This window comes from Trichomycterus rosablanca, chromosome 15 (genome assembly GCF_030014385.1).
Source record: "Trichomycterus rosablanca isolate fTriRos1 chromosome 15, fTriRos1.hap1, whole genome shotgun sequence".
In the NCBI taxonomy this organism is placed as follows: domain Eukaryota; kingdom Metazoa; phylum Chordata; class Actinopteri; order Siluriformes; family Trichomycteridae; genus Trichomycterus; species Trichomycterus rosablanca.
The window spans coordinates 6,532,569-6,552,991 of record NC_086002.1 but is presented as its reverse complement, the minus strand read 5'-3'; the positions used below and the strand labels follow the sequence as shown (position 1 = coordinate 6,552,991).

General features: G+C 37.5%; 2 protein-coding genes across 2 annotated transcripts; both read left to right on the top strand.

The window, feature by feature from the left end:
• The first annotated feature begins 4,430 nt into the window (after positions 1 to 4,430).
• On the top strand, positions 4,431 to 11,041 carry cracdlb (cracd like b). The gene is made up of 9 exons (XM_063010836.1): positions 4,431 to 4,479; positions 5,007 to 5,163; positions 5,917 to 6,049; positions 7,441 to 7,599; positions 7,708 to 7,776; positions 8,066 to 8,284; positions 8,375 to 9,680; positions 9,887 to 10,308; positions 10,837 to 11,041. The coding sequence occupies exons 1-9, from the start codon at positions 4,431 to 4,433 to the stop codon at positions 10,975 to 10,977; spliced, it is 2,655 nt and encodes an 884-aa protein (XP_062866906.1). The 3' UTR covers positions 10,978 to 11,041.
• Positions 11,042 to 12,539: 1,498 nt separating this feature from the next.
• On the top strand, positions 12,540 to 20,274 carry LOC134329299 (interleukin-1 receptor type 1-like). Its single transcript, XM_063010512.1, has 10 exons — positions 12,540 to 12,600; positions 12,685 to 12,886; positions 14,227 to 14,398; positions 15,391 to 15,544; positions 16,585 to 16,656; positions 16,758 to 16,881; positions 18,388 to 18,530; positions 18,714 to 18,842; positions 19,183 to 19,353; positions 19,819 to 20,274. The coding sequence occupies exons 1-10, from the start codon at positions 12,540 to 12,542 to the stop codon at positions 20,151 to 20,153; spliced, it is 1,563 nt and encodes a 520-aa protein (XP_062866582.1). The 3' UTR covers positions 20,154 to 20,274.
• The last annotated feature ends 149 nt before the right edge of the window (positions 20,275 to 20,423 follow it).

Sequence of the window (20,423 nt, the reverse complement as noted above, 5' to 3'; positions counted from 1 at the left end):
TTCCCTGGAATTAGACACCCAAATGATTAAAAGGTGTGTCATTTGTAATTAGAAAGAACACAGGTATGGGTGTAAATGTTTCTTCGATGAGTCAGACTCAAATTTCCTTGAAGATTAAACATATAAACAACGATACAAGAGCTCATGATTAACCTGGTCTGTTTATCTTCTGTTACCTTTTAAGGAATAAAGCATGTTCGGCCTAATCTCTGTTTACTGCATCAATAACACGTGTCATTACTACAGATAAAATTTAAACTCGTCTCAGAGCTCAGTGCTGGAAAAATGCAAAATCTGTCAACTTAGTACACTTACAAGTTTTAGTCTTTAAACAGCTTTTAAAAATTGCCCTTTAATATCTGAAATATGGTTTTATAAAACACATATTTGGTAAAAAAAAACTTTTAACCAAACAGACCTTAGGATAAAAAGTATTTTACTTTCTTAACACATTAAATTAGCCAGCTTAAAAGTTTTATACGAATACAAATCCTTTATTGTCATTGCACATTGTACTTGTACACTTGCACAACGAAATTGAAATACAATGATTCTGGTTCTGTGCGTGGTTTGCATTGCAAATGAAGGTTAACCCCTTGTTCACTAGTAATAAAGCTCAGAACCAACAGTTACTATTATTACTTATAATATTTTTTCTAATTAAGTAACTGCTTATTCTACCCTAGCACACAACAGCTACAAATCTGGAATACTAGGGGTGGGGTAAAAGCACAACAAAAGAGGCCCAGGGATACACTTTATATCTTGGGAATCATAAGTGGACTCTGTGCTATAGTTATATGTGCTATAACTGCTTTATAAAGGCTGTTACAGTTAATCTGAGTAGCATGCAAAGCCCAAGTGGGAAAATCATCATAAAAAGCTTAGCTACACAGTATCTAGTCTGTGGGGAGCCTCCAACTGATTTGCATAGCCATTAATGAACTGAATATAAAAACGTTGGACAGGTTACGAAAGTATGCAAACCTGTACAGGAAGGAAAATACCTTAGATGAAGTAATAAGCTCCTTGTTTAACACATTTTCAGCAAATACTAAAATTGTCTTGTTTCATTTTTACAATCATGTCACATTAGAGTAGAACAGATTAAAATGGTCACAATTACAGCAGAAATGACAGAATGTCCAGTAAAATATCCTGTGCTAAATAGATTTAAATAGCATATATTATTAATAAAGTACTATAACTGGGTATTGCATAGTGGCTCCAAGTATAGATAATACTTACCTACACAGGACCTTCATTACACAACCATAAGCATCACATCTTATATAAAGCTGAGGTATTTCTTACAGATCATGTCAAATCTTGTAACATAACAGATGCTGTGCATTAAATGACATGAAACTGAGATTATGGAGAGCATCTAAACTCTTTTATATAAATCAATAGTGTCATTTAACTTTGTTGCTGACTCTTAATTCCTGTAGCTGGTGGCTCGTATAAATAAAGCATGTTTGACTGCATTAATTAAAATTCACATGGAACAGTAGCCTGCTGCCAAGGTCAGGAAGAAATACCAAACTCTTACCTTCTGATTAGAAGAGATTTGTCTGGATTTTCACATGCAGTTGAAGATTCAGCGAAGACTGGTCTGCAATTAGAAGCTGATGGAATATGGGTATAAACTGTCCTTAGTCGAGCAAGCTTTACGTCACCATGGGCTTAAAGTCTGCTGCACATAGAAGTATCGAAGATTAGTGTCTTAAAGCTCAACTGCACATCAATTTAAAAATAGGCAACTGCTTATTCACACTATGTAGTGCACTACATAGCCAAGTAAAGTCATTTAGAAGTTGTCCTGGCAGCTTTCACCTGTTATTTTGGTCAAAATTTTGTATGACAACTCAGTTGGTTTTAAAAAGGGTGATTTAATTGAAAAAGGGTGAATGAATCTAGTGAATGTGGTTTTATGTAGTGAACATGGCAGTGATGTAGAACAGTAAGAAACTAGTTCAGCATCATTCATGTAGAATTTAAATGGTAACTGATAGTGAACAGATTATTACAAGAGCTAAAGCACTTCCTGACCACATTAGTGTAGTTATTATGATAAGAGCCTTGCTGCTGGTAACAGCAGTACCTGCGTTTCAGAGTTTGAATCCCGGAGCTGTGCTCACAAATACAAAAGGCACACGGTACTACATGAACCTAACCATTAGAGAGACACATATTGATGCAAAAAAAAGTCCAAATATCTTTATACAAAGCACTTCTGTAAGTTGCTCTGAAAGAGAAGGTCTGATGTATCAAGATGCACATGTTTAGGCAGAACAATAGATGTGCAGTGGTTCTCTTTGAGTGAATTTTGTAATTCTGTGTCTTTGTGCTTGGTTGGCACCACATGAAAACAGTACAATGGTGGTGGTACTCTACCAGAATGCTGAAAAGTTCAGCTCCTTGTCTCTCTTTGGAATTGCTGTGTAAAAAAGAAAGATTAAGCCTATTCTTCTTGACTAACACTGCCCTGATTTAGTACACTACACAACTAACTAACAATGTAAGAAAGGTTTAAGCACTTACCTTATGTAAGCAGTGCTTGTCAGCATTTCTTTAACCTAAAGAAATTAGTTACTGTTTTGTAGGATTATTAACAGTAAGAGAGATTTCCGAGTTTGTGCAGTCAGCCTCATGTGAAGGCCAGAGAGTTACTGGTTTTGATAAAGAGAGGGAGGAATGAACAGTGACTCATGATATTATTAATAAACAAACTATTTGTAAAAGACTGACATACACAATATGACAAAGTATGTGAATTTTTTTTTTGGCTATTATACTCATATCCATGATGAAAAAAAACATTAAGAAGGGAAAGGATGCTGACAGTCACTGATCTTCTAAAACCCAGTCAAGGAATGCAAACTTACTACGACAAATATATTTTCCACAAAAGCCTACAAAATTGGGACCACAGAGCGCTTAAACTTTGGTTTTAATTGCTGAGAATTGCTGAACAGCTAAACACAAAACCTGCAGTTCCAGTTTTGTAAAATTTTGTACAGTGATGATTGATTATATGTCATTCTTTCAAATCAATCTTTTGCAGATGCTAGAGAAGCCCTTTCAGGTCAAACACATAGTGCAGCTTTAAAGTATTTTGAAGAAGATTTGTCCGGGTTTTCTTAATGTCTTGACCTTGGCATTTTAATTCCAGTGGAGAGAAATTTAAATAACAGCGATGGTGTGTTAGACCCCTGCGCCACCCAAGTGCCCGCAAGCCATTTAATTTAAAAGGAGCAGCACCACTACCTACAGTACTTCCAACAAATGTAGTCAAAGTTGTAGTGACACTGCTGTCCAATAGTACATAAATGGAAACTTGTTGTAGAGCACATTATTCCTTTAAATAGTGTATTATTCAGTACAATGTCATCTTTTTATTTCTCTTCATGCACTTTATATTTACAAACTGAGTGCTGTTGAGATCCAAAGAAAGTCAGACATTGTACTACAAATAAAATGCTTCATTACGTCACTGTATGGGGACTTATTGCTAAATCTATAAAAGAACACCTTTAAAAGATCCAGTATATTGGTGTTTGATGTAAATAAAGAGTCTATTGTTTGCAGTGGTGTTAACTGTTTGCACAATGAGCCACAGTGGCTTGTTACAGGCAGGACAGGAAGCCTTGTTACAGTAGAGCTCATTGCCTCATTCGATAACATGCACACACACTGAAATGTGTACTCTAAAAGGCTTAGAAAGCTTGGACGGCTTCTGGTTTGGGATAATGTTTCTGCTTAAAAAGGATATTTGTTGCTTTTCTCACAAATTGGCCAAGGACATAACCCAGAGGCCACAAAAACCCTTAACACTCTTAGAATTTTGGCCTTTTCTAAGTCTAACTTGGCAGAAAATCCTGTGTGGATATCTGTGACTAATGGATAAGGGAGTTTAGGCCGACTGTGTGTTTCCTTGGTTGCAGCGCTGCGTGTATCTGTTTAAACAGGAGTAAGTAATAAGGTTTAATAAAGCCTAACATCCTGTCATCTGTGTGGCAGACACTGCTAGGCAACCAGTGTCTCTGTCGGGGCCAAAGTCAACTCCGCACCCGCGTCAGGTGGCTCTGTTTCAATTAACAACCATTTAATCCCAGACACATACCTACTTCTTTTAATAAAGCCACTGACTCATCAGAAATAGAAGCATAATGGACTAGTGCTTCAAGTACTTTTTACAATATAATAAAATACATACAGCATTCCTGTAACTGTCTGCAATATTAAAGTAGTTCAAACAATTAAAACACAATCAGTCTTTTGCTGATTTACTCATGTTTACAATCATTTTTGCTGCATTATCTTTGGCTCTTGTACTGTTTTTTCCTTTAAGCTGTTCCCATATTTTTTATTGGTCACCACTATCATTAAAACATTTTTAATTCCATTTTAGGTGAGCAAGTACAATGATGGAGTCAAGTTCAGGAGAAACTGATGGACACACAGAGGATCTAACAGGTTAGAGAACTTCCTGTGGTTTTATTTATCTTCTTCAGTAATGATAAAACCAGCGACTTTTTGATCAATAGTCCAGTGCATTAACTACCAACGCTGCTCTAACATAGGACAAAAACATTAAAAAATGTGCAACCATTTGCATAACCTTCTTGTTGAGGGTCTGCTCTTTTACTTTAATGACGTCAGTATTGGACCAGTATAGGCTGATAAACTTTGTATCTGGAAATTGAGAAATACAAACTCCAACTCAGTAATGTTCTATAAGCAAACCGGTTAATCTTTATCCCACACCCTTCCTATTTTGACTTACAATTAACTATTTGGTGAGCTAAATGCTAATCAATCAAAATCAATATACATTAATATGATTCTAAACACCAAAGTGTGCCCAGCTGTGAGGGGAAAAACATGTGGGACACACCTCGGCCTCTGCTCCTTCTGAAGTTGGTTTATGCCGCTGTTTGCTATATCAGAGTTATGTCAAGATGGTCTGTGTTGAAATGTGTTTATCTGTTTATCTTTATTAGTGAGAAAGAAGTCAAGGTTCAGGGTCCTAAAGTCACGTCTATTTAGCCGTCTGAAGAAGAAGGAGACTGAAGGAAGGATGAAGCAGAGTCAGTCCACAGGTGACGTTACCGCTCAGGAGGGCAGAAGAAGTGAGGATGAATCAGAGGACGACTCTCTGTAAGTGACAAAATAAATCCATTCAATCAAATACCAGTAAAAGGAAATGGTTAGGTTTTACGGTTTATTTATTCAGCAGTTCCTTTAGGAATCTGTGTTTGGAAAGCAACATAAATTCAACCAATCTTTGCATAATATACCAGGGCTGCTAATTTTGATCAATCAGGACTGTTCCCACAATTAACCAGTAAGAAAGCATGAGGTCCTTTTTTTAATTATTGTAAATGTGCAGCTACACTGTGGATATTGCAGAAAAGGGATCACATTTGTCAGCAGCAATGTCTGATTAAAAAAAGCAAAGCAACTCCTAAACATTTTAGAGGAAAGGTTTGGGAAACTGTTCTGCACACCTCACATTATTGTGGATCTCTAACAAAAGTGAACAGCTGATTTCCTACCACAAAGCATTTTTCATTTTTTAAGATGCTCACAGATGCTCTAGATTGACTAGCATTATATGATTAATGAAGGGGACAGAAAGGCCAAATAGCAGGGCTACTAGGCTTGTATCTTCATGGCCACAGATGGTTAATGGCATCTTAAGGGCTTGATACCCCCCGACCTATGAATGATAGGCTCATTGACGAACTCATTTTTTACCACACCACTTGAGAGCTACTATTCCAAATTTCTACAGTTATATTGCTCCATCCTGTTGTATTTTGTATGAAAAGCCATTTCAATACTCACACATTTAAGTCTTTAACAGTTTAGTTCCATATGTGGACATTTTCTCTTGGTCGTATGTTGCAGCTATCCAAAGGGAACGCTGAGCTCCAGAGCATTGTCTCATGACAGTATCTTTCTGGCTGATCAAGTTCAGTCCACAGAGCCAACACGGGTTCTCTCACAGGAAAATGTACACAGCAGGATTAAAGCTCTACAGGTAAGCCAGATGTACTAATCACTACATGCAATACAGATATACTATCAGTTGCACTCTGCATATATAACTTTATTTCTAAACATCAATCTAACTTTATAATCAAATGGAATCCATACTACAAAACATTTAAGCTTTTAAGCACTGTCATAAAGTTTTATACCGAATTTAACAGATATGTCATGTAGGACATGCACTTTCACTACCAAGAGTCATTCACACAGTACTTTGGCTAGGTGAAATCTGTTGTTAAATTATGGTAGTATAAACCAAGAAAAAGTTTGGCCACAAACAAAAATTTTACATTAGTAGCAGTGGTAGCGCAGTGGTTAAGGTTCTAGACTAGTAATCAGAAAATTGCCAGTTCAAGCCCTAGCAAATCCAAGTTGCCCTTTTTGGGTCCCTGAGCAGTCCTTAACCTTCAGTTGCTTGCTTTGTATTTGGTCACAATAATAAATGCTTCATAGGGACAGTGATAGCCTAGTGGCTAAATAACCAAGCTTCCAAATAACCTGGTATATGCGAAAACATAATTTACTTGTACTGTACATTTGTATATGTATATATGACAAATAAAGGCATTTTGTTCTATTGTTCTATCTGCTAAATGTCATAAATATCAGTGTATTAGCACAGGAGAATGTACCTCACATGATTAAATCTTTGCAGACATGCCACACATATGCAACTTCAGTCATTAGTATACTGTAGTGTATTTGTCATGTGTCTTATAAAAATCCATTTCTGTAGATGCCACCATTCACATCACATCATTGGTCTGGTGACATCTGCCTGCAAAAAGTGGAATTACATGACCATTAAAATTTAGCTATATGTTAAATTCTGCATGTTATCAGCTGTTGGGAGGAATCCAAAGAACCTGAGGTAAATGGGTACATGTGATTAGACACAGGAAGAGCATGAGAAACTAATAGTGACCACATAACTATGAAAGAGCAGCTTGCAGAAAGTTGGTTGTACCAGCTATTGGCAGTTCACAGATCAAAAAAGGAAAAACCTAACTGTTGCATTATTATTACCAATTAAGGTGATGCAACAGATAGTGTGGGTCTTTGATTCTAGCATATTTGCTTTGTGTCCTTCGGGTAGTTCTGAATGAACCCCCTTTCCAAAAGTAATCAGGTTGAGTGGCTTGCTCTAATTTTAATCAATTTTAATTTTAATGTAAGAAATGAAGGGTATGGGTAATTATGTGATATCTGCAATTTATCTGCACACCTGATTAAAATTCAGGGATTACTTTAGATGAATGAACTTATTTTTAGGAAATAAAGCAGTTACACCCCTGAACAAAAGAACTCAGCTTCAGTTAGGGTGGAAGGTACCTAAAATTTCATTAAGTAATAAACTATATTGTCTTTGACTCCGTAAAGTTGAAGCTTCAGCAGCAGAACATGCGTCTGGTTCGTCCTCCGTTGTTGATTCCTGGCAAGCACGTCGAAGACTCTGGAGCAACTTCTGAAGATGATGGTTTACCCTGCAGTCCTCCTGAGATGTCTTTTCAGGAGGCACCGCACAGAGCAAATTTAAAGGTAAATGAAACAGCTAGATGTAAAAGTAAAATATAAAAGTGATGAAGTGTACTAAAAGTTATTAAAGCGTGAGAAGCGTGAGCGTGCTTGTAATTTTGTTCTTCACAGTTTCCTAGGGCTAAAAGGCATCTCAGCTGTTTGAGTTTAGCAGGAACTGGCAGTGAAGAGGAAGAGCAGGTACTTTGTACTTTCTTTACCACTGTGGCAAAGTTGCAAAAAGATTAGATCCAATTATTATTATAAATAAAATAAAGAAATACATTTAATTGTGAACCCTTTGAATTAATTTGGATTCATGCAATAACTATTCTTAAAATATGTTAATTAATTTAACTTCATATTAGCTTAGACAGAATGTATTTCTTTCTCTTTTTGTCTAAGGTCAAATTAAGACCACAGTTTATGAGGAAATGGTGCAGAAATTTAAACTTATTTTCTCATCGGTTTTTATTCTCTTCAATCTCAGGGTGGTTTCTCACAGCCCTCATCAAGGCCTCTCTCACCAGCCTCGCCTTTATCTCCTCTGGCACTCATCTCATCACCTGCAGATTTCGCCTCAGCCTCTGAAGGTGTGGATTTCGCGAGCCCCGCCCAGGTCCCGATCCTGGACAATTCAGCCGCTCGTCATCGCATGTCTGTCAAGCCTAGAAATCAACGAGCAAGCACCAAGGGAAAAAGACCACCTGTAAGGGTTGCTGATTTCAAAATTGCAAGCTATGATTATACTTGGCCAAGGTTTTGTTTATTTATTTAATGTCTGATCTGCGTTTTTTAGAATCTGCGTCGTCCTAAATCCAACAGCCTGAATAACCTGGACCAGCCTTTATCAGAGACAGAGGAAACACCACAAAGTGTCACAACTACACAGACAATGAATGATTACTCCTGTTACTCTCAGGATGCCACACTGGCAGAGGTTTCACTTACCTCCACTATAGAATTACAGGAACAAGAGAAGGTCAGAGCACTGGATGGTGGCCCACTGAGTCCATCTAAGCGGCGAAATGAAGCTATAAAACCTGCCGAGCTATTCCAACCTGAGAGTAAAATTAGGAGTAATACACCTGCATTGCAGCCTATGCCCACCCTGTGCTTTTCAATGTTGTGTGATGAAACTGAGAGAGCTTCAGACCTTACTAAAGACCAACTGGGAAAAGAACCTCTAGATGATAGCCAACACATAAGTAAAACTACAGTCAATGTTAAAGAGTTGTTTCAGACCACTACAGTGCAGGTACCTCACTCTCTTGTAAACAGAACAACTTTGTATGATGTTACAAATGAGAAAACTGTTGAGATTGTGACACCAGGTAGCACAGATTCAAAGAATATAGGTACAGATGTTTCTAAATCAGCAGAATCCTCAACTAGAATGAATCCTGTTCCTCCGCTCCGTACCAAAAAACCAACTCCTGCACCCAAAAATAATAACGCTCCCATAAAAATACCCAGTTCAAAACCCAGTAACGAAAATGAGGCTGCATCATACATAGTCATGGAAAGCTCTTCAAGACAGGATGATAAGCCAGAGAGATCCGGGTCATTTCGTTTTTGCAGTGCATCTGCAAAGTATCTTTCCAAGACAAGTGGTGAGCAAATGGGCAAACAGGATGAAGAAATCTATGATAATATAATGCTCCTGAAAAGCATATCCTACAACCAGAACCTGCCAACCCCAGTGAAACCAGTAGCAAACACCAAAACCACAGATGGTTGCAGAAATGCTGATTCAAATCCAGATAAGAAAATCAGTTTGCAGAGCAACACAATGACCCAAAATGCCTCCAGGACAGCAGGAAGCAACAACCCTGAAAACAAAGAATCTAGAAATAGTGAGGAAGCTGAAGACAGGAGTGGACTTTTTGGGGTTAAATTGCGCAGTACATCATTGTCTTTGAGGTATCGTTCTGACTTAGCCAGTTTAAAGGATAAAACCAAGAGACATAGTTTGGAGGCCCATCCCTTGCAATCAGGCCTATTTGGAGAAGAAACGTCTATCAGTGACATGGAAGCAATCAGTCCTCAAGGAATGTCTGCACTACAGAGCACAGACTCACAAGATGATCCAACTTTAAACAAAGGTAACTCTGGTTTGTGTTTCTTCAGTAGTACTTTGTAGAGCCAAACAAGTTAACTTTGGATAATCTAGCATTCAGGGTTTATCACAACCGAGTGTGAGATTCAGATTCTGTTTGAGATTCAGAACATCTCTGTAGTACTGGGCAGGATACTTTTCTGTTTTTAACAAAAATATCACAGAACACTGAATGGCTGCTCTTGTTATCAGTTTCAGAAAGAGAGACATGCACCAGACCAAGCTCAAGAAGTGAAACAGATTGTAGATCAGAACCACCGTGGATGGGCATCGCCCGGGAGAGGACAAGAGTCCACCAGTCCTTTACCAAACCACCTACACAGCCAGCTCTCCCTCCTAACTTTGCATCTTCATCCACAACTCTAAGCTCCAGCACTCAACCAACAATACCAAAACCAACAATACAACCCAGAACTTTGTTACTCCCTACCAGCAAATCCCAGCTTAAAACATCCCTCACCACAGAACTACAGCCAGTCAATCAACCATTACCACAACATCCTCCCAAACCAACTCCAAGGCTAATGCTGGAAAGGTGGAGCATGTCTAATCAGAGAGCAGAAAAGAGTGCTGCGAGCCAATCCACAAATGCAGATGAACTGCCGGATGTTAAGGTCAGCTAAACAAAACAGATTATAAATGCATCTGTGGTATATGCTTAATAATAAACAGTATAAACTATTTAAAGGTTTAAAGATTTAAAGGTTTAAAGAATCATTGGAGTGTGGGTGGTTAATGTTGGGTTTAAGAAAAAAGAATGCAGTTTTTAAAGGTCACTACAGACTTTTCCCCTTATTATATATATATTGATAATCCATAATGTTGTACTGTTAATAGAGACTCAGTCTCATATCATTATGTGTTCACCTCTGCACTTCACTGTGGGTGAAATCAAATCCACAACCCTTCTTTTAAGGTGAAATTTTGTTTAAAAGTGTTCTGATTTGTCTTAATACTTTAGTTTAACTTTTAGATGCACATCTGTCCTTCTATTTTAGCAAAGGAGTTTTGCCTGTGATGTAGGAATGAAGTTGGATTGCTGTGGAGTTAATTGTTTGAAACTGTTGTTACTGGATTTTAAGTTTTCTTGCTCGTCATTACTCTTAAGAGCACAACGTTAACTCTTTGCTTTTTTGTTACAGGGGGAATCAAAATCCAGAGCTAGGAGTACCAACCAAATGGAAAGTGATCAGCAGCAGTCTCAGCCAGACAGAACACAGCCATCTTGGATGGAACTTGCCAAAAGGAAATCTCTAGCTTGGAGTGACAAGAGCTTGGATTAAAAAAATCAAAAAGGGACATTAAATACAGCCTGTTAGGGACCTGCATATTTTAAATTATGGAAATTAACTTTGGGTGCACATGGATGATTAAATAACTGTAGCTAAAGTGATTGATCTTAGAATACATAGTATTAGACCAGAACCTGAATCTAATTTCATAATAGAAAGTTTTGACTAGTTTGTATGATGTGTATATTTAGGATATTACACAGAAGTCCACATGGTAGGAATTAGAGCACAGCCTGATTTGGAGAGCAAATGTTGAACATTAAAAGCTGGACAGATGTAAAACTGGAAAAAGTACATCACATTATGTTTAAATTCTTGCATCATTGGTTGCCATAAATAATTTTAATATGCTCATTGTTATCTTTTGTGACCAGCCTCAACCTTGTGTGTAGTACTTGTGTAGATAAACAAAGTAAATACATAAAACATAAGGGTAACAACTAATGACTTTTTGTCTTTTTTCATCTTTTTCATCTTTTGGGTGCTGCATGTTTTGAAAAGGTAAAAAGAAATAAAATCAGACTATTTTGTTATCCTTTCTGGTACTTGGATATTTGGATGTTGTTTATTTTAATATAATTAGCACCAACACCGTGTTACCAGGAAACAAGTGGGACTACAGGGGCACTGGTCCCATTGTTTGATTTTAGTTTATTTTGTTTTAGTTAAGAAACAGTGGGAAACAAAGGACTGCTAGAACCAATACTCCAAAGTACTTTTGAGTATCAGCAGATCCTCAAAGTAAAGAAACAAGATGAAGCATGCACCTTCTTCACTGTGTCTGAGGGCAGTTTTATAGACTTTTGATACACAGTGCTCCCAGTGGCCCTAATCTGAACATCAGTTCTTGTTCTGACTGCCTGTTGGCCTGGCCAGTATATTTTACAGACAGTATGCGAATGGGCTCAAAGAAAGAAATACAAAAGGAGTTTCTAATGCAAGTCGCTGACAAATAAAAGACGGACTACATTATAAAACAGACATATTAGAGAAAGCAGTGTACCAAGTTGCAGCAGCATTTATGTCTGGTCAAATCGAGCACACATGTTAGCCCTAGCCAAACCACAAATATTCATTATCTGTTTTACCTCCACTTTTACCTAATGATGATTTCGGTGGGTCTGATTCAAGGCAGGAAACACCCTGGATAGACTGGGCACACACACACACACACACACACACACACACACACACACAAATAAATGGAATTGGTCTGACTGAACTAGTGTATAAATGAAAACAAAATAAGGCTAATGTCATAGTCTGCAAACAGCCCATAACTGAAAATGGGTGGCACAAAATAAAACCCAGGTAAATAATCACAGGTAAACATTAACTACTTCCTGGTTCCTGGTAGCTTCATCACATGCAAAAGTTCTGCATTTGTATAATAAGAAATGCAGAAGTGCTAGTACAAACTTAAGTGAAAAAGAAGAGAAACTGGACATCTGATCTATTACTCACACAGTCACAGTGCTTCAACACCATTGTTGAGGAAATTATTTAGCTTTTACACAGTTCTAATGTTTTATTATTAACTACTCTTTAAGGACATGACTGGTGTTTTTATTCTGCTAGCTTTTGCCTTGTTCTTATCAATGTCCAAAAGCATAGGTAAGGTTTTTTACCAGCTAAATTAAATTTTAAATATATTTGTAATAATAATAATAATAAATGTATGTTTCGGTACTTTTACAGAGCAGATGGAGAAAACATCCACTGTTGAAGGTCATGCAGTTAAACTCTTCTGTGAAACAGACCAGGTGTCCGAAAATTTCACATTTATTTGGAGTAAAGAAAACAAGACCATAAAAACAAGCTCACGTATTAAAGCACAAGGAAGTTCATTATGGATTTTAAGCACAGTATTATCTGACAGTGGCCTCTACATATGCAGAAGGTAAGATGAATTCATACAGTGAATAGTAGTTCAGCACTACTGATATTTCTTCAGCACTTTTTATTTATTTCTATAGGACTGAAATAGGGTCCCTAAATAAAAAAAGATGAAGAACTTGGATTGTTGATTCTGAAACTAGATTTTGCTGTCTCAACCATTTGCTCACATTTCTATTTCCCATGCTCAAGTCCTATTCTTTGAAAAATATTGAATTGAAATATTGAATCTTTGAAAAAGATTTTTTGGTAAGGAGTGAGTAAGTGAGTAAGGATCAGTGGTCTTGGAATACACAATGTGACACATTCACTGGTGGTCAAATTAGTGCTGCTGTGATCAAAGACATTTAACATTTTGGTAGTGTCTGAAATGTACAGTAGAATCAAAATCCAAATGTTGGAAGTAAAAACAAACTATCACTTATGAATGCTGTCTGGATAGTCAGATGTAATCCAAAAAATACTAATCAATAGCGGGTATAACTGTTCACAGTCAAATGAGCTTTGAATGGCCAATGGTGGTGGTGGTAGTATTATGCTATTGGGCTGCTTTGCTGAGGGGCAAAATCAGACTAAATTAGGTCAGGTCCATGTCAACAAACCAACAAATGTGACGAGTACAATGAACAATGCTTCAACCAAAGTTGTGCCAGATGCTTCTTAATATATGCATAATATATGGCCAAAGTATGTGGACACCCATTCTAACATGATTGAAAAAAGTTGGGGAAAAAACCTGAAACATTTTGTGTAAAGTATTTCCAGAAAATTACTGGCTGTTAGATTCATGAGGGAAGTGGCATTTCCAACAAGCTCAGACTCAGCTTTATTGTCATTCAACCACATACATGATAGGAACGAAATACAGTTACCCAGGCCTCAGTGTGTGTGACATAACTGAAATAAGAAAAAAGTAGGATAAGTATAAAATAGAATAAACTAAGAAACTGAAAAAAGTAAATGTAAAAAGTATTTGATCTAAAGTACATAATTGCTAAAAGCATAGCAGCAAGACTAAGCTGCAACAAATCACAAGACGGCTAAAGTGACAAGTGACAGTTGTGTTCAGTATATCATGTAAATGTTCACATATTTTTATCCCTATGGCAAATTTTAGTTTTCTGTACGTGTACTCTATGTATTCAATCATACTAAAATACTAGTTGCACTGAAATTCCAAGACTGCATCGTTATACGTACATGTCTGTATGTGTGAGTGTATGTAAATTTTTTTAACTTTAACTGTAAATCCCCCATGAATCCTTTTTATTAATTTTTTGCTATTTTCATCCACTTTCTGTATATTTATTATATATGCTAATCAAACTGATCTGTTTTCAACAGCACCAATTTAACTTTGAGCACGGAATTTGGAGTGTTACTTTCTGTTGTGACTGGACCATGTCCTGCACCAGTTCCAGTGGAGTTAGCACTACCAGGATCCAATGTTAACCTTTCCTGCACTGAGGAATATGTTCCCACTCTGGGACAAAGACTGCAAGTACAGTGGTGGAAGGTCAGACATAATCTTACTTATGGTCATGTGTCTATAAAGGTATTTAGTTATATACACCAATAAGCCAAGTCAAAAATGCTGTCAAAACAGCTCTGACCCACCGAGACACATGGACTCCATAAGACATCTAAACCTCTGTTTTGAAGATACTTCAACTCTGGCCCTAAGTATTTTACTCTTATCAAAGTCACTCAGGTCTTTATGCTGTTTATATTCATTGCATTTAAAATTTGTAATACAAATAACTGCCATCAGCCTGACATTTATTGCATCCCTGACCATCACATGCACTACTGTTATGAAATAGGCACTGCCATGCACATTCTAAGAAACTCTTGTGATTTAATGCCTTTTAGTAATTTGAGGCCCAAATCAGGCCACGATATTATAACCTCTAGAATATATGGCCAAAAGTTTATGGACACCCCTTCTAATGATTGAGTTACAGCATGACTGTGCACGGTATAGTCCATAAAGACAAGTCTGTGGAGGACCTCCAGTTGCTTGCACAGAGCTGTGTCCTCAACCCCAGTGAACACCTTTGGGATGAAGTGGAACATTAATTGTAAGCCAGCCAGACCCTCTTGTCCAACATAACTGACACAAATTACCAGAGGCAACATTTCATCTTTCAGATTATTATATCGGAATTGGGAAATTGGGGTCATATTAATGCCCATGGTATTAATATAGTTATATGATTCACTGATGTTGAACAAGTAGATCTGTCTCGCAATGGACGTTCTAATTCATCCCAAAGGTGTTCAGTAGGGTTGAGATTAGTGCAAGTCACTGGCGTTCCTTCTAACCAGACTGGCCACGTCATATCTTTATGGAGCCTGTTTTGTGCACAGAAACTTATGACCTGTTTCTAGGATCAGGAGTGGAGATCAAACACATCGTCTTTGTCAAAAATGGAAATGCATTTATGTATTCGTAGTTCAAAAAGAGGGGAAAATAACATGTGTATTTCCTTTAACAACCCTTTACAGGAATGCAAACCTACAGGGATACAAGGAAGTGACCTTGATCTTTTTAATGTATCTGTGAGCAGCATGGCTAACTACACCTGTATGGTTACCTTCCGCTATGAAGGCAAAAACTACACAGCCTCTCGAACCATTCAGCTTAAAGTGCTTACGGATGGTGAGTGATGTAGATTGACTGTTTTGTTTTTAGTTATTAGTTATTTCTTTTTTTTTCTTTTGTGGCTTTTTAGCCACAGTATTGTTCCACCTTGGTTAAGCATCATGCACATTGGGTAAATTTCCTACATCTCGCAGGTTTGTGGCTCCACATTGAGCCACTGTGTTGATGCGCACTCACCCTATTATACTCAACAGTGCATATCAGGTTCTTTACTGTCTAGTCCTCCTTGTTTTTACTCCAAAACCACATTGACTTTGTTGCCTTTTAACTTTTTATGTTTCATTCCACATAGAAGATGGTTCCAGTCAAAATCCCAGTAGTGTTTAGCTACTCTTGGAGCGCTACCCTTTTTTTCTCTAAATAAATCTACTTTAATAAAAAGGTGGATTAATTAGTGATTGGTGGATTAATTCACTAATAAGTGAATTTATTTTAAGCCTTTTCTACTCCTCTTTACCAGGGGTAATAATAATGGCAATAATAATGGAGAGGACTGTATATACACCGACAAGGCATAACATTATGACCACTGACAGATGAAGTGATTGACACTGATTATCTCTTCATCACGACACCTGTTAGTGAGTGGGATATATTAGGCAGCAAGTGAACATTTTATCCTCAAGGTTGACATGTTAGAAGCAGGAAAAATGGCCAAGCGTAAGGATTCGAGCAAGTTTGACAAGGGCCAAATTGTGATGGCTGGACGACTGGGTCAGAGCATCTCCAAAACTGCAGCTCTTGTGGGGTGTTCCCGGTCTGCAGCAGTCAGTATTGATCAAAAGTGGTCCAAGGAAGGAACAGTGGTAAACCGGCAACAAAAGTTAATGCTGGTTCTGATAGAAAGGTGTCCGAATACACAGTGCATCACAGTTGCAGGGCTGCTTTGGCAGCAAAAGGGGGACCACCACAATATTAGGAAGGTGGTCTTAATGTTATGCCTGATCGGTGTATTCTCTCCGTGTTGTCTGTAGTTTTTAGGTAGAAGCCTTGTAGCTTTCTTTCAATAACATTAGAAGTAACTATTTATTTTTTAGAGCCTGTGGAGAAGCCGAGAGTAATACAGCCTCATAATGTCACTCTGCACGTCAAGCAAGGAAAGATAGAAGATTATCACATCAAACATTTAACAATTTGAAAAGTATTTGTTGATTAGGTATTTTAGCAGTGATTTATTTTGCTTACTTTTATGTTCAAGCAGGCGAGAAACTAAAACTGGAGTGCACAGTGTTTATTGGTTTAAAGGAGGAATCAACGATGGAAACCTCCATTTACTGGACTGTAAACCATAATTTTTCTGAGTTCTATTCACAGCTTCAGAACAACCTAACAATGTAAGTTTATATAAAAGCATGACTAGCCACACATTTTGAAGGGATCCTACAGTACATGGACTGCTAATGCTTCATCTACAATATACTTTTATATATTCTAGATTAAATTATTGCACCACATTGCTGATCATCTGTTTTGCTGCTTCTTTAGAAAAAATTTAGCCTTTTAGGAGGCATGTTTAGAATTCAGAAGCTCGTGTCCTTTCTATGCAAAAAGTAAAAAACACTGGCAAACAATAAAGATAGTCTCAGGCATTTTTCCCTAGAATCTGTAGCAGAGATAGGGACTCGAATTGCACGTAAGTCGTACACACAGCGACTTCAGACTCGACTCGAACTCATTTAAAATGACTCGGACTTGACTCGTGACTCGCAATAAATGACTTTTGGACAACAAAAGTCAGCAACATTAGTTACGTGTGACAATTTTATATATATCTGCTCTCTAATAACGCTCCGGCCGTCTTAACCCGAAACGCATGCAAAGGGTAAATGTTCGAGTTTGTGTTTTACTTCACAACCGGGAAAAGTTTGGAGGTTTTTAATTATAAGTACATTTACAAAATAACGAATTATATTCCTAATGGGACACACGGTTATAAATTTAATATCATCTGGAACAACATAAGCTAAGGCAAGCAGTGGTTTTGGATTTTTTGCTGTGTTTGGGATTTTGGCCGCTGTGCCGCGATTTGCAATGAAAACAAAACAAGAGTTTAAGCTTTTAACTGGTACGTAAGAAAGTAAAGGCACTAAGTAAAACGGCAAAATACAGTCGCTAATCTGTTGTTTTTTTATCTGAACTTACATATTATTTGTTTATTTCTACACTACATTTCCAATATATGTTTTATGTAGATTATATTGACTCATAACTTGACTCAGACTCTAACCTACAGACTCGTGACTTGACTCAGACTCTAACCTACAGACTCGTGACTTGACTCGGACTCTAGCTTAAAGACTCGTGACTTGCCTCAGACTCTAACCTACAGACTCGTGACTTGACTCAGACTCTAGCCTAAAGACTCGTGACTTGACTCGGACTCTAGCCTAAAGACTCGTGACTTGACTCAGACTCTAACCTACAGACTCGTGACTTGACTCGGACTCTAGCCTAAAAACTCGTGACTTGACTCAGACTCTAACCTACAGACTCGTGACTTGACTCTGACTCTGGCCTAAAGACTCGTGACTTGACTCAGACTCTAGCCTACAGACTTGTGACTTTACTCGGACTCTAGCCTAAAGACCCGTGACTTGACTCGGACTCTGGCCTAAAGACTCGTGACTTGACTTGGACTCTAGCCTAAAGACTCGTGACTTGACTCAGACTCTAACCTACAGACTCGTGACTTGACTCAGACTCGTATTTTGTGACTTGTGAACATCTCTGATCTGTAGCAACCTATAGATGGTTAAACATTATTTTTATTATTGCCCTAAACTATTATTTTTTTGTTACAGCAACACTAATAATAAATCATATTTTTACCTTTTGCTCAGAGAACACAGAAAGAATAATCAGATATACGGGAAATCAACATTGTTCATTTCCAAAGTACTTCCAGAATTTTTTAATGTACCTTTCCTGTGCATCGTTCTTAGTCCGAGGGGTTCAGACACGGGTCTAGTGTGGCTCATTCAAGGTAGGCATTATAAAATAAAAAGTGGTATTTGTTGGCATTTTAAAGAGCACTGTATTTGCCAGAACACTTAGAGTCACTGACCTGTCTAGAGTAAAACAATGACGTTTTAGGTTTATGTAGTTTTAAATTTACTTATAATATAATATATACAGACATGAAATGACTTGTTTTTGTTTTTCATAGAGGAAAATACTACCCAGACACTATGGATCATTGCTCTACTCATCTTACTAGCAGCTGCTCTGGGTTTTGCCCTGCTCATGTTTTTTAAAATAGATATAATCCTATCTTACCGTCAACTGTTTGGCAAAAGTAAGTAAACAATCATTCTGTCACACACAGATACACATAACCCTTAAAGTCACCAATAAAATATAACCAAATGTAAAAATATTTAGTAACCCAGGGCTGGATTGGTTGAGGGTGCTAACCCAGCATGATTAGTTAGCATCTAATTGCCCTCATTTGTAAGTAACTCACTTAGTTATTTATTCACTTAGTCAGCAGGCAGAAGTTTCTCCACAAAAGGGAGCTATTACTGCAACCAAGTGGCAAATAAAATCAAGCAATATGTATTGAAAGTATTTTTTCAGAAATGTTCTCCTGTTAATTAAAACATTAATGAAAATTATTTTTCCGTTTTTGTCTATAGACAAAACTCAGGAAGGGAAACTATACAATTCGTATGTGGCTTACTTTCCTGGCAATGGTCCTGGGCCTTCTACAGCAGAGAAATTGGCTCTGAAAATCTTTCCTGAGGTGTTGGAGCAGCAGCATGACCTCAAACTCTTTATACATGGCCGTGATGACTCAAGCACAGAAGGTAGATGAAGTGTTGATTTTCTGGCTATACACAGTGGGTTGCACTGTAACAAAATATATAAGTATTCAAGATAAGTATTCTATATAAGTATACTGAATACAAATTAGGTATCTGTATTTAGTCTAAGTTACTTTTTAAACACATTTCTCAGCATTTCTTCACTAATTGTGCCAGTTACTTAACCAGACAGTAGGAATCGTTGCAGTGGCAAGGAGGAGATATCCCACCTGACTATCCCTGAGACATGACCAGTTGTGTCTATAAAGGGCCTAACCAGACTGGTGGCTATAGGAAACAATGGCTAGCCTGTTTCCTAAAAGAAAATTTTAAATACAGTAGGAATATGGTATTCAGTATTTTTAGGAATATGTGATATCATTAGATATGTAAACATAACAAGTTTTTAAGTCATCAACAGTTATTACTCACATGTCCATCTAATCAGTTAAGCTGTTTTGGTTGCAGGAAGCATTACAGACATGACTGATGTGTTAAGCCAGAGCAGAACAGTGGTGCTCATTCTCTCAGGATCAAGCCGGGCCGATCACCAAGAAAAAAGCTTAATTCCACTGGCTGAAGGCCGAGAAAGGCTCAACGAATTGCTAGACACTGAATTTTTTACTGTCATCATTCAGTCCGGTGTACAAGTAATTCTGGTCGAGAGTGAGAAGAATGCAGATTACTCGCTCCTGCCAGAGCCCATCCAATCAATCCGAAAAAAGAAGGGAGTGCTGAGGTGGAGGCAAACGATGCGGCCCAATGACCGTTTGTGGAAGCACCTCAGATATCGCATGACCTGAGAATGAGTTTTTATCTAGAGATAGAAAAGTTTTAGTATACTAAAACTAGTATACTTCACTAGTATACTACACTAGTATATGATGTATTAAATATTTTTTTTGCAATTTCTTTTCTTTTTGATATGGATACGTCTTTATTAAAAAACTTTTTGAATTTATTGTGGGCTGTCTTGATATATGAACAAATCTGCTGTATGAACTACAGCTACTTAGATTGTTCATTTGGTGGTGTTCAAGGATTTATAATGTTGGTGCCCAGATGACGTGGCA